We start from the raw sequence: 12,673 nt of genomic DNA, 5'->3' as shown, positions 1-12,673 counted from the left end.
TAAATAATAATGGCTCATAGCAAACGTGGTTACAAGCCGCCACCACACTCCAAGTACAGGACGCTTCTATCATCCCTGTGCATCCCTGTGTCACCTCCTGTGTCACCCCCCTGCATCTGTAGCTCTAGAAACCAATGCCTTGTAGAATTTTATGAAGATGTAACCTGTTTGCGGCCTTTGCGCCTGGCTTCACTGCTGGCACAGCACCTTTTGGACTTGTCCATGTGTTCAGTCACATCAACAGTTCACGTCTGTTTTTCCCAGTAGATAGACTGTCACTGGACATTGCGCTATTTCCTGTCTGGAGCTATTATTGGGGTGGGGGAGCCCCATTGCTACACTTCTGCAGACAAATCTGTGTGGAGTGGAGCTGCTGGGCCACGTGCTAAGTTTTAGAGGCTGCTTCAACTTCCTGAAGTTGTACCATTTCCTATCCCACCGGCAGAGCTCTGGAGGCCCCTGTACTTATCTTCACTCCCTGTTATAAATAAAGCAAGCCTTAGGTTTTAACTTTTTGAAAGCTGTTGTCCATTTTCTGATTTCTCCTCTAATGGGTCAATCTGGTTATCTTGGCCCGTCTCAGTTGATTTGTCTCACATATCTGGCATGATCTGTCCATGCCTAGGCTTGAGGTTGAAGAACCATAGGCTATATGATAGTACCTGGCATATGTCTCCCAAGTCAGCACACAGCCCTCCCTGAGGCACTGTGGATTTGTTTCTACTTATACACTTCCCATGTCACTTGGTTGGGATTTGGCAGGGAAGAAATGGACTTAAGTGTTTAAGTTTAGTCCACTATCAGTACTTGTAATTACTATGCTGACACGGCACCTGGCAACACGGATGGTCAGATATTTATGTACAGTTATTCCATTCTATAGCTCCATCAGTACTTAGGTCAACACTATATCAAATATGGAGCCCAGTATTCCACATTGGGTTGGACTTATCTCAATAAGTCTCCTGCTTATTGAGAATTCAGGTATCATGCAGATTCATAAAATGAAACAGGAGGGGCTGGTACTAGGTGGAGGTAAAGAGGGAGCCAGCATTGGTAGGAATTAGTGGAGAAGCAGAGACACTGACAGAGGACTGGGGGGTGAGGTGGGGATGGGCATGAAGGGGGTGACAATAGTAGAATAGATGTCTGAGAAAACCTTCACAGAAGCCTTACAGGTGTCGTTGCTGGTCCCTAAGGTGCACACCAAGCAACCCATACCTCCTGATAAGCTACAGTGGGCTGTGTCTGAGAGGAGCCTCCCTTCATGATCAAGGCCGTTCTCAGGGGTCAGCAGCAAGGACCACAGAGTAAGGACCTCAGACAGGTACAGATGTGACTATTGAAAAGCTCTCAGGGAGAACTTTCCCTCGGGATGGAGACCCTCCAACTCTAAAGACCAGACCGAGACACCACAGGATGCAATCAGCAAGAGGATTTGGTTTATTGTCGGGATACACAGGCACAGGCACCTGCGGGCGCTTCAGTCACTCGGGGGACTGGCGCGCCCCACGGAACCAAGGATGGGCTTTTATAGGATTTTGGGGAGCAGAAGCAAGCATACAGAAGCAGATGCATGGTTACAGGGATATAATTGGTGGATTCTAATATGGCAAGGGTTCAGCCCGGGGGCAAGTTTCTTAGCTACCTTTTTGGAACATAACGACTGACTCGGCCCCCCACCAGGGTGTGGGACCTCTCCCGGGGCTTTTTTTTCATTGTCAGGTGCTCAACCGAAGTCGTCCTGTTGCCAGGCCTTCAACCAAACACATCCTGCTTGGCAGCCGCTGTGTACTCAGTGTTCTAACCTTTCCCTGAACCAGTCATCTTAAGTACAGCCTTGCAAAATGGCGTTACTGCTGCTAAGCTGGGGTCTTTCACTATGACTAGGGAAGCCATTCGGCTCGACACATTGTGCCACACTGGCTGAAGCAAGTGGCCTGCCCACACCACCATCTCCTCAGGCCACCCATTCTCGGCCTCAGAAGAATGTGCCTCACAAAGGAAGACTAGCTTGGCTACTGTCCAACCTGGTGGATAGGCCAGTGAAAGTGAAAGGACCAGGAGGCAGGCAGGAGAAGAAGTCAGACCCATAGGCCATCAGAGAGGTGACTAAACATGTAGGCAATGTGTCACTGTGGCTTCAAATCATATATATGCCCTGTCATCTGGGGGGGGGGGGGCAGGAGGCAGGCAGCATGGGAAAAGGGGTAAGTCAGTGTGCTTGGTTCAGATTCAGTGTACTTACTGCTCACAGCCTGTGTGACCTAGACCATCACTGGACCTCTCTGGACCAGCTATTCATCTTTAAACACATGGTGCTGAGGTACGTAAAGTGCTTGGAACTGAGGATGACAGAGTAAGGGCTGGGTCTGAGGCAGCTGCTGGTGACGGGGGATAGGTGGCTGCAAGCAGTGTGAAACTGGGGGACACACCATAAATGGATGTTTGAAAGGTAGTTTTCAAGGCAGGGCTTCACTATAAACCAGGTTGGCCTTGACTTTCAATCCTTAGTCTCCCAGTGCTGGGATTCCAGATATAGACTACCTAGCCTGAGGTTTGAAATATCTAAAAACTTCTCTCCTATTTTATCCTCCACCCTGCTGCTCAACTACCCCTTACCACATCCATACTATCATGCCAAGAATAACGGGGCCAAAGCCTGGTAAAGTGCACAAGTGGCCTAACACCCTTAAGTAGGCATATACAGAATGACATCACCTGACACCTGAAGCACTCTGCTACCTCCCGGCGGCCCTTACAGAGGTTAGTTAGCTCCTACTAGACCTTGGAGCCATGAACAAGATCACTCTGGTTCCAGAGCTCATCCTGCCAGCTAAACAAGGCCAGTCAGCTGAATAGGGTGAGGTCCGAGTTGCTTTTCCTCTAAATGGTAGTTCTTTCTTCCTGACCTTCCCCGACCATGCTCCACCACAAACTTGCTTGCGAAGTTAATTTCAATCGTGACCGGGGATTAAAATGGTCACCTGTTCTCTAGGGAAGGCCACTGAAAACATCCTCATATATCCGAGTCTACTGCCAGCATAAGCACCCTTCCCGACATCCCTGGCGGTCTGGTCCCTCCCTGTCCGAGGTTCCACATCCGGATCCTGGTGCGCCTGAAAGATGAAAGGCTCTCAAGATGGACTCTGGGAGCAAGGACAGGCATACGGGGGTTGCGGTAAGGGGAGGCTACACCCACGCATGTCTTAAACACACCCCATGAGGCAACGAGGGTCACATTCCTGGCTACAGAGAACAGACTGCAGAGAAGTCTACCTGGGAGTCTTGTCGGAAGTGGGCTGCGGTGTGCGGATCGCGCATGGCCGGAAGTGGCGCCGTTTTGGCGCGCCCGCCTGCCGTGGGACCCACACGTCCCGGTAACTTCTGGCGGCGGTGCCAGTTGTCCCCTGTTTGCAGGATGGGCGAGAAGAGGCGAAGAGCTGTGCAGTTGTTACCCAGATGTGCGCAGTAGCCCCGGACCAGAACGTTTTTCCACACGAGGTCTGAGCGAAGAATTGTGGGACCTGAGGAGTTTGAGGGCCTCCGGCCCGAGTGGTCTGTGCATACGGGTCTGTCTGTTATCCAGTACTGTGAGGGAGATGGCCGACTTTAGTCTTCCGCGGGCTGGAAGCAGCTAGGGGTACTTGGAAGCACGGGACACTTCGAGGACAAGCTCAGCCTGGCAGCATTGTGACTTCGTGGAGGACAGGGGAATGTGTTCCTCTGTAGACTATAGATCTTAGCTACTCTTTGTGTCTCTAAGAACTGTAGCCAAATGAAATGACGTTTGAAGGCACAGAACAGAATAAGTGTAAATGTCCTTCCTGCATTCTTCCTGCACAAACGACGACGACGCGCAGTGGGATCAGGTGCACATCAGCAATAGGTCTGCTAAAACCAGGGTCCAGTCCTTAACCTCTTTTATCCACACAGAGTAGTCGCTTCATGTTTATTTTAGCATTCGGCGTGCCATACAGTATTTTCATGTAGTTATGTAGACCTCACTATTTAATTCCAGAACACTTCCATCATCTGGAAGAGAAACTTAACTCTTAGTCACTCCCTAGACCTTACCGCCAAGTTCCTCAAACCAACAATCCACTATCTAGACTTGCCAAGGTCATTTTACATAGATTTACTCACTCAATACATGGCCTTTTTTGTCTATTCTGCCAGTGCATTCTCAAGATTCCATGTTAAGTTGTACATATTTACACTTCAATACCCCATGTAGACACATCACATTTTGTTTATTCCTGAGTGGATGGACATTTGGGGGTGTATGCACTCCAATGCATGCACCCCATGCCTTGAGAACATCATATGTGTTTAGATGGCCCTAAGAGGCCAGAAGGTGTTGAATTCCCTGGAACTGAGGTTAAAGGTCAGGTGATTGTGAGCCACTCTGTAGGTAGTGGGAAAAACCTGCTCTCTGTAAGAGCAACAAAGGAGTCACATCTTGTGTTTGGGGCCAAAAGAAGAGGACAGCCTCAGTGTGCCTCATTTTGAGGAAATGCCTTCAGTCTTTAGAAGTCCGAGGTTAGTCCCACATCCCACCATGCAGATGTATTTCTTAGTCAGTGGTTCAAGTTTTTTTTTTTTAGTACTTAGGCTTAACCTTAGGTTTTTTAGTCAAATTTTACCCCTTTTTGTGCTTGTATGAATGCCACATGTGCGCAGGCCCCACATAGCAGAGGCAAATCCCTAAGGGCTGTTATCACAGTTGTTTAGCCACTTGACATTGGTGCTGGGAAACACTCGGGTCCTCAGCAAAAGGAAACTTTGCTACTCTAGTGTTAGTTGCCTGTATTCATATGACTCCCTCTCAGAAGCCAGCAAATCCTTGGGAACCTGTGGGTCAGGAGTTGACTAGGTCCTCTGAGTTATCGCGTTTATGACTAATTTCTCCAGGTTGCCCTTGAATCTTTCTACTTTAGTCTCTAAGGTGGCCACAATTATAGCCTGTACCACAAGGGAGCTTGTCTGCTCTGATCCAGTTGCTGGTCTTGCAGTCATCTCCAGAGAATTGGTTTCTAGAAATCCTTACACAGATATAACACCCAACTGCTTCACTGATGGACCTTGGTAACACTGACCCACCCAACAGGACTCCACAGGCAGCAGACCTCATTGGCACCTCCACCCAATCCCCCAGAGCAGGACAGATGGGTGCGTTGCACCATGAGCTTGTCACCCATCTCACAATTGTGAGTGCAGAGAACCAGGCTCAACACTCAGGCACTGCTGCAGCCCCTTCTATCAATTGCACTGGGTTTACTGGGTTTTTTTTCCTCAAAGTACATACAGATTTAGTCCCAGCTAGCATTTCCCCTTGTATGCAGTCACTGTCAATGCCTTTGGTTCATGTTAGACCTGCTTTTTTCAACATGCCCTCTGTGCTACTTGTAGTCAATTTTAGAAACCCACAGAAGGGACCTTTCTTATTCTGTGGAACTGCTGAGGATTAAGCTGATTGAGACCCCACTATGCCCCCAGAACTGAGACAGGCACAGGGCAAGCTTTACTGTATCACTGAGTTTTTTTAAATATTCTGAATTTTAACTTACTAGTCAGGCAACTTCCTTTTTTTTAGTAAGTGCCTTGTCACTCTCTTCAGACACACCAGAAGAGGGCATCAGATTGTGGTGTAGATGGTTTTGAGCCACCATGTGGTTGCTGGGAATTGAACTCAGGACCTCTAGAAGAGCAGTTAGTGCTTTTACCCGGTGAACCATTCATCTCTCCAGCCCCTGTACCACTCACTGCCTCTTAAGAGCAGACTCTTAGATCCTTCAGCACCTGGGCCTCCCTAACCACGCCCACAGAAAAAGCACCAGAATTAGTGCTTCCTAGATCCTGCTACCACAGCAGCTATACTGATAGGCCAAAGGGAACTCCTCCCCTGCCCCAAAAAGAGCATCCAAGCGCACTGGTTTATCAGATAGTCTTTTATTTAAATATTTTCTTGTTGCTTTTTTTTTTCCGGAGCTGGGGACTGAACCCAGGGCCTTGGGCTTGGCAAGCGCTCTACCACTGAGCTAAATTCCCAACCCCTTCTCGTTGCTTCTTAACTCTGTGGGAAAGAGAAGAAAAATTGTCAGTCACAATGGGGAATATAAATACAGAATTAACAATGCCCCTATAAGACACAAGGGGCAACAAAAGGCCAGCTTTCCCCCACCCTAACAGCTTTCCTCCAATATAACAGCAAAGTCACTCACAGCTGGGCACTCCACCGCACCGCTGTTGATGTCATCTATGATGTCATGAGGGTGGCGGCCGTCCACATTGCAGCCCACAGACTGTGCAGTACCCAGGATCTCCTTGATAGTTCCTACAGTGAGAATGGTGGCCTCAGATCCCAGGGGAAGGGGGAACCCCAGAGTCCCATTGAACAGAGGGAAGAGCATGGCTCCACAAGTTCAAAAGATACTGGATCCAAATCTTGGATCTTCAACAGCAAAACTTGCTCTTACCAGAAAGTTCTCTGGCCAAAGACCGGTGTCTCATCTGCCGGGCAATGTTGACAATCTCATCAAAAGTTATGTTTCCATTGTGTTTAACTGCAGAGAGAAAACCCAAGGGCTTTTTAAAGCTTCCGCCTATCTTCTGAGCAAAGATCATGGTCCCATCTTATGTCTAGGCTGTCCCCACGCTTTCGGCACAGAGTCACCCACATGTAGGACAACCCTGTTTCCTAAAAGCTGGGGCTTACTGTCAGCTCACCACTGGATTGCACCAGCCAATAATACTGGTCAGGTGCAGTGGCGGGTGGCTAGGGATAGAAACAGACAAGCTTAAATCCCTGAGGCCAAGGGTGGAATGTCAACCAACCCTGGGGCACTAGTCATCTCTGGAGGCATGCAGCAAATGGCCCAATGTGATCTCATTCCAACCCTAGGTTCCACGAAATGGATCAACACAGCCGAGTAGCAGACACTGGACACCAAGACACTGGAATCAACTTACTGTTTTTCTGCTTCTTCCTGTCTCTTGGTGGCTCCTTGAGGGCTTTGATGATCAGGGCAGAGGCAGAGGGCACCACCTCAATCTGCAAAGAGACTTGATATGAACACAGCCCAGGAAACCCAGTAACAATACTACAACCAGGCATGTTAAAGGAGCCAGCAGGACTACTCGGCTGATTAAAGTACTTTCTGTCCGGCCTGAGCAGCAGAGTCGTGCATGGCAGACTCACGTACAACGAATATTTGTCTTATATGCCTCCCCACAGATACAATCGATTCATCAGAACAGCAGTATCTTTTTGTCCACAATTCCTGAGGGATGCTACCTCAGCCCTCCCACGCACTAGCCAACGGAAATACCTGGGCCTGTCTGTTCTGGATGGTCAGTTTCACTGTAATCCTGAGGCCTTTCCAGTCACCGGTAGCCTTGGCGATGTCATCACCAACTTTTTTGGGAGACTGTAGAAATAATGGCATTAGTTACCATGTGCCCAAAATTGAAGCCAGAGCCTCAAGCTCATTGCTAGCCTGGACTATCCCTCCTCACCGTCCCACACGAGCCCACCCGCAATGGCTCCACGTCTCAGCTAAGCCAACTCTGCACTAAGGGCCAATCACTTAGATCTGCAATGGGGCACGCTCAGAGTCAGAGCTTTAAATACTAGTTTCCCATGTGTTATCTATGGAATGTGTGCCTTTAAAGGCTGCTGGCTGGGATTTAAACGAGCCACTCAACAAAGCCGCGGCACGAGTCCCAAGTCCCAGCACCCACATACTAGAGGCCGCAACAAGCACATGTTGCCCTCTTCTGACCTCCGCAGGCACACAACACACATGCAGGCCAAACGGCTTGCACGTTACATGTCTACGACTCCCATCAGTAGCCACGACTTACCAGACCCAGAGGACCGATCTTAGGGGCCAAGGCGGATGTGGCGCCGACCTCGCCTCCGGTGCACCTCAAGTACACTGAGAAAAAGCAAAGTCAGAACCTCTGCGGAGTGCGCCGCAGGCCGCCCTGCGCGCTGCCGTCGGGCCGCAGACCTCCAGGGCCAGGCCTTACCCTAAGGCACGCAGGCTGCCAGATCGTCGGGACTCCCTCCCAGCTCACACACGAGGAGGACAAGGCCCAAGGGAGACCCGCCAGGCCCCGGGACAGCACGCGGCAGAAAAGGTTCCACCGGCAGCCCGGGCGGGGCGAGGGCACGCACCGACTTTGATCTCGTTGGGGTCGAACTTGGGCGGCATGGTGGAGGTGGCTGGTGTCGGATGAACCCGGATTCGGGACGACCGAAGAAAGTTGCACCGTTGCCTCCTCCGAACCGAAAGCCGAAAAGACGGATGTTGCTCCGCCCACGCCGGATATAGGCCGAAAAGCTCAACTCTCGCGATAACTCCTGGCTCCACCCAGTCTCTGGGCGACACCCTTGCATCCCTGTTTTTTATGGGCAGGCGTCTGCGGCTGAGGACTGCAGCGCTTGGTCAGTGGGTGAGCTCGGGATTCGGAAGGGGTGAATGTTCGGAGCACCTTACCTGGGGACAGTCAGAGTAGAAGGGCTGCAGCAGAGGCCCTGGTTCCTGATGTACTCCACGTTCCCTTCTCTTGAGGGTGACTCTGAAGTCCCTGGTACCCAACCCAGGGCCCCGCCCCTCCCCTAAGTGATCTGCTGCACCTGGCTTGCGGGACCCCTGTACCAACGCCACCCTAGTACCCTTCTAACCCGTTTGCGGCTTGTGTATGTTAGTTACGGGAGCAAACTATTCCGGTCTAATCACGACTCTTAATTCTGCAATTCCTTGGTTTCTAGAATCTCAAGACTTTGTCATCCTGAGTTGCGTATCTTTCTGAATTTAGAGTTTCTGTCCTCACTTCCTATGTTTGAAGGAGACCCGACTTCAGCTCAGCTTTTTGGGGCCTAAGGTTGGTATCTGTGGCCAAGCTTTCAGAGTGATTGGCCCACCTTGAGGTTCACCCCAGAGTCGGAACATCGGTGGAGAACCTCCCCATACACAGAACCAGGTCAGCCACTGGCCAGCCTTCCCAGGGAAGGTTCTTCCCAGCCAAGCTGGACCATCAGGAAAATTCAAACCAGAACTGATAGAGCCCTGTTGAGAACAATGAGGAATGGGGACTTGGGGGAGATGGTCATAAAGAGGGTATTAGAAGTGTAGACCTGGAGGATAGGGTAAGGGAGGGCAGGTCATTAGTGAGGAGAAGGGTAAGTTGTGGCCATCTGTAAGGGATGGAGAAGAGCAGTTTCTGCATCATTCCTCAGGAGTGCCTGCAAGTGAGGGAGGGAGGAGCCCTGAGCTGGCCTTGCAGGGCCAGCAACCTTCTCTGACAGTCCACACCCATGAATGGAGACCTGAAATCTCTAAGGACCAAATACATCTTCAGCTGCAAGACCCCTCGAGCCCTCTTCTCCTTGGCAACTGTAATAGTCCCTGAATCTGTTTGCCACGTGTGTGGTACCCTGTGGCAGATTCTATGGCACAGACCTGTCTACATGAAATCACTGAGCCCCACGGAACCCAGCATTGGCAACATTGCTCCATATTACAGATGAGGAAACCGGCTCTGACCGGTGAGCCAACATGACACAGCTAACGTCTTAGGTGTCGAAGCCCATGCTGTTAGCTACACACTTCCTCCAAATGATTGCTTCCTTCCTGCCACTGACCCTTAGACAGCACTGAGAGTTGCAGGTTCTGGGCCAGCTATGGGTAGCCAGCTTCTAACTCAGGACAGAAACTGGGAGGTCCAGGGGGCTGGGCAAGCTGCACGGGATCAGGACTTGAAAGGCAAGTGTCCCAGGCTGGTATTTCTACAATCCAGGTCATACAACCAGATCACTGAACTTAGGGAGCTTCAGGTTCTCCACAGGGCTGTAGTGAGAATCAAATGAGTAACAGCTGTAACCGTGGCAAGGTCCCTAAAGATTGCATCTAATGTCTAGAGTTCCCCCAAGTCATGGCTACCTCCAGTTTGGTCTTGATGGTTCCATTCTGACAGTTTATAGAGCTAGAATTGACTCATCAGCAGAGTCTGTCAAGAGTCTTTAGAGAACATCCTAGGAAGGCACCTGGGGGACTCTTCCCTACGGTGGGGAAAACGGGCTCTGCACCGGGAAGGTGGTGCCAACATTGCAGAGGGTGGGGGCGCTGCCGTGTGGGCTCAGGGCCCAGCTGGATGCGGCAGACAGCCCTGCCCACATGGAACTCAGTCTGGAGGACCAGCTGCTGCATCTCTGAGCTGCCTGTCTGCGGTGTCAGCTGCAGTGCAAGTTCCCAGATGCTGGCCTCTCTCCTGTGTTCCAGGGTCCAGAAGAACTCTCGCAGGAGGATGCCTCTCTTCTTTCGGAAGCGGAAACCCAGTGAGGAAGCTCGGAAACGCCTGGAGTACCAGATGTGTCTGGTAAGGCACAGAGTATTGTCTCTGACACCCTGAAATGTCTCCAGGGGTGCTTGCTCTGCCTTCCCGCCCCTGGGACTGCCCTTCCTCACAGGATCACTGTGTGGCACTACCTGTTGCTTTCTTTCCCTGCTGGACCTCAGTCACTGGGCCACAGAAGGAGGCTGTGGCTGTGGCCCCTTCCAGTTCCTTATATCTGTGAAGTTTTTTCTTATTTTCTCCATTCTACAAGTATGTTTTACCCGAGTGCTTTTTTTTTTTTTAAGTCTTGGGGCCTGGGTGTGGTGTCTTACACCCGTGATCCCAGCCTTTGGGAGGCCGAGGCAAGAAGACTGCCCAGGTTCAGTTCTCTGGAGGGCTACATTGAGGGTTCCAGGTCAGCCTGAGCTATAGAGATCCTCTCTTGTAAAAATGGCTGCGATTGCAGAAGGTATCACCAGGAGATGCAGTGCTGCATGTGCCCAGGCAGTAACTAACCCAGCCACTGAGGGCATGAGTCGAAGAGCAAGAATCCAGGAAGGCAGCGCAGAGAGCAAACCAAAACAAGCAAAAAAGAAACACTGTGGGCTGGAGAGATTGCTCAGAAGTTAAGAGCACCGACTTCTCTTCCAGAGGTCCTGAGTTCAAATCCCAGCAACCACATGGTGGTTCACAACCATCTGTAATGGGATCCGATGCCCTCTTCTGGTGTGTCTGAAGACAGCTACAGTGTACTCATATACAAAATAAATAAATAAATCTTTAAAAAAAGTTGATTTAAAAAAAAAGAAACACTGTGAATGCTCACAGGATGAACACAACTTTGCAAACACACACAATTGGGGGAATAGGAGGTGGAACTGGATTTCTCCCAGGTGTAGTCCAGGCTATCCTGGAATGCTCTGTAGATCAAGCTGGCCTCACACTCAGATCCTCCTGCAGAGCTCTGCCTTCCTAGCGCCGAGATTAAAGTGCGTGTGCCACCATTGTACAGGAGATTTGGTTGTTTTCAAAAGCCTTTCTCTTGAAGCTGTGCAGAGAGCTAATTCTTGGGAGGTACAAGCAGGAGGGTCAGAGGCCAGCTTTGTCTACATGATGAGTTTGAAGAGACATGAGACCCCAGTCTCAAAAACATTTCATTTAAAAACATCTTTTTCTCCTCAGGCAAAAGAAGCTGGGGCAGATGACATCCTTGACATCTCTAAGTGCGAGCTTTCCGAGGTAAACCGAGCGTGATACGGGCTGTAAATTGCATCTGTCCTGTTTTCTTGTGTCCTTGGGGGAAAAAACAGATGTGCAATGAGACTTTCAAAATTGCAGAAGTCAAGACGGTCAGGAAGCTCACCAATGAAATGCTGGCCCTGTGAGCATGAGGACCTCTCTGGGGCTTGGTAGCCAGCCATCCTAGCTGAGTCAGTGAACTCTACATTCGTGAGAGACTGTCTCAAAACATGCTCGACGTCTGCCTCACCCACATGCAAGTGTGCGCACACAGACACACAGACACATCCAGAAGCACTAAGAGATATTTTTTATATCGAGTTCTTTTCCAAAAGAATTGAGATGATCTTATGGCCTCAACATAATGTGCAAAAGTCAGGGCCTACTTAGAAAGTGTACCAGGCAGAGTGGAGTGCGCCTTTCTTTCCAGCATTCCATTCACAGGGCAGAAGTAGGGAGTTTGAGGTCAACCTGGGCTGCATCGTAAAACCCTGGAGAAAGGCAAGAAGGAAAACTGTGGGCAATACTCAGAGGTAGCATTTACTAAGCACACAAACTGCCTGGTGTTCATCCCCAGTGCTGTGGGGGAAGGGGAAACACATCTACAGATTCCTGAGGCGCTGGAAGAGCCGGTTCTCCACCTGTTGATGGTTCCTGATACCACAGAGTAGGTAGGCTAGAGCAGTGGGCAGTGTCCTGCCAGCTGGCTAGAGGAGGACTGACAGCACCCCTAGCTCCCTTCTTTCATAGCCCTCTCCTAGCTCAGCACTGTTTTCCGGGACAGTGACTTACTGTCACCAGTCACCCGCTCCCAACACCAGCGATGCAGAGAGAGGGGAAACACTGGCAGGTGACAAGGTGCTGACCCTTCTTTGTCTTCTCTTAGATTCCATTTGGGGCTTTTGCAACGTGCAAAGTTCTACAGAAAAAGGTGAGCAGAGTCATTGCTCAGAACTCACTTGCTGAATGTCTGCTTGGGGGGAAACCACACGGGACTTAGAGAAACCATTGTCCCTGCAGCCACCATCCTTCTCTTTGGCCCTGACCCTTCCAGCCCGCAGTAAAGGTTGCCACAGTTAGGACAGCAGGC

General features: G+C 50.4%; 2 protein-coding genes and 1 non-coding gene across 7 annotated transcripts in view; 1 reads left to right on the top strand and 2 right to left on the bottom strand.

Annotated features, from left to right (window-relative positions):
- Nucleotides 1-5,932: 5,932 nt before the first annotated feature.
- On the bottom strand, nucleotides 5,933-8,307 carry Rpl12 (ribosomal protein L12). The gene is made up of 7 exons (NM_001109198.1): nucleotides 8,183-8,307; nucleotides 7,867-7,940; nucleotides 7,332-7,430; nucleotides 6,973-7,054; nucleotides 6,480-6,566; nucleotides 6,225-6,337; nucleotides 5,933-6,076 (listed from the first exon to the last, which is right to left on the bottom strand). Exons 1-7 carry the CDS (start codon nucleotides 8,217-8,219, stop codon nucleotides 6,071-6,073), a joined length of 498 nt encoding a protein of 165 aa, NP_001102668.1. The 5' UTR covers nucleotides 8,220-8,307; the 3' UTR covers nucleotides 5,933-6,070.
- On the bottom strand, nucleotides 6,646-6,775 carry Snora65 (small nucleolar RNA, H/ACA box 65). Its single transcript, XR_005503052.1, has one exon. It is a non-coding gene; the product is annotated as a small nucleolar RNA SNORA65 (small nucleolar RNA).
- A 7-nt stretch (nucleotides 8,308-8,314) lies between the features above and the next one.
- Lrsam1 (leucine rich repeat and sterile alpha motif containing 1) overlaps nucleotides 8,315-12,673 on the top strand; it is a 40,891-nt gene continuing 36,532 nt past the window's right edge. For 2 of the 5 annotated variants that reach the window (XM_063283965.1, XM_039105253.2), the window contains exons 1-5: nucleotides 8,315-8,452; nucleotides 8,780-8,892; nucleotides 10,290-10,386; nucleotides 11,527-11,583; nucleotides 12,470-12,514. In XM_063283965.1, coding sequence (XP_063140035.1) covers nucleotides 10,315-10,386; nucleotides 11,527-11,583; nucleotides 12,470-12,514 — 174 coding nt within the window. In that variant the 5' untranslated portion in view covers nucleotides 8,315-8,452; nucleotides 8,780-8,892; nucleotides 10,290-10,314. Of the gene's footprint in view, nucleotides 8,483-8,779; nucleotides 8,992-10,289; nucleotides 10,387-11,526; nucleotides 11,584-12,469; nucleotides 12,515-12,673 lie in introns of all 5 variants that reach the window. The other 3 variants (XM_039105255.2, XM_039105252.2, NM_001107833.1) reach the window with 2 other exon arrangements.

This window comes from Rattus norvegicus, chromosome 3, assembly GCF_036323735.1.
Source record: "Rattus norvegicus strain BN/NHsdMcwi chromosome 3, GRCr8, whole genome shotgun sequence".
Taxonomy (NCBI): Eukaryota; Metazoa; Chordata; class Mammalia; order Rodentia; family Muridae; genus Rattus; species Rattus norvegicus.
Note: the sequence above shows the minus strand (reverse complement) of the source record. Positions and strands in the feature narration are given on the sequence as shown.

Bases quoted from the DNA above. Each gene is read 5' to 3' on its own strand.
- Rpl12 (NM_001109198.1), bottom strand. From the start codon at position 8,219: ATGCCGCCCAAGTTCGACCCCAACGAGATCAAAGTCG. The intron at 7,431-7,866 runs GTAAGTCGTGGC...TTATTTCTACAG, and splicing joins AGATCGGTCCTCTGGGTCTG to TCTCCCAAAAAAGTTGGTGA. The intron at 6,567-6,972 runs GTAAGTTGATTC...TTCTCTCTGCAG, and splicing joins CAGGAAGAAGCAGAAAAACA to TTAAACACAATGGAAACATA.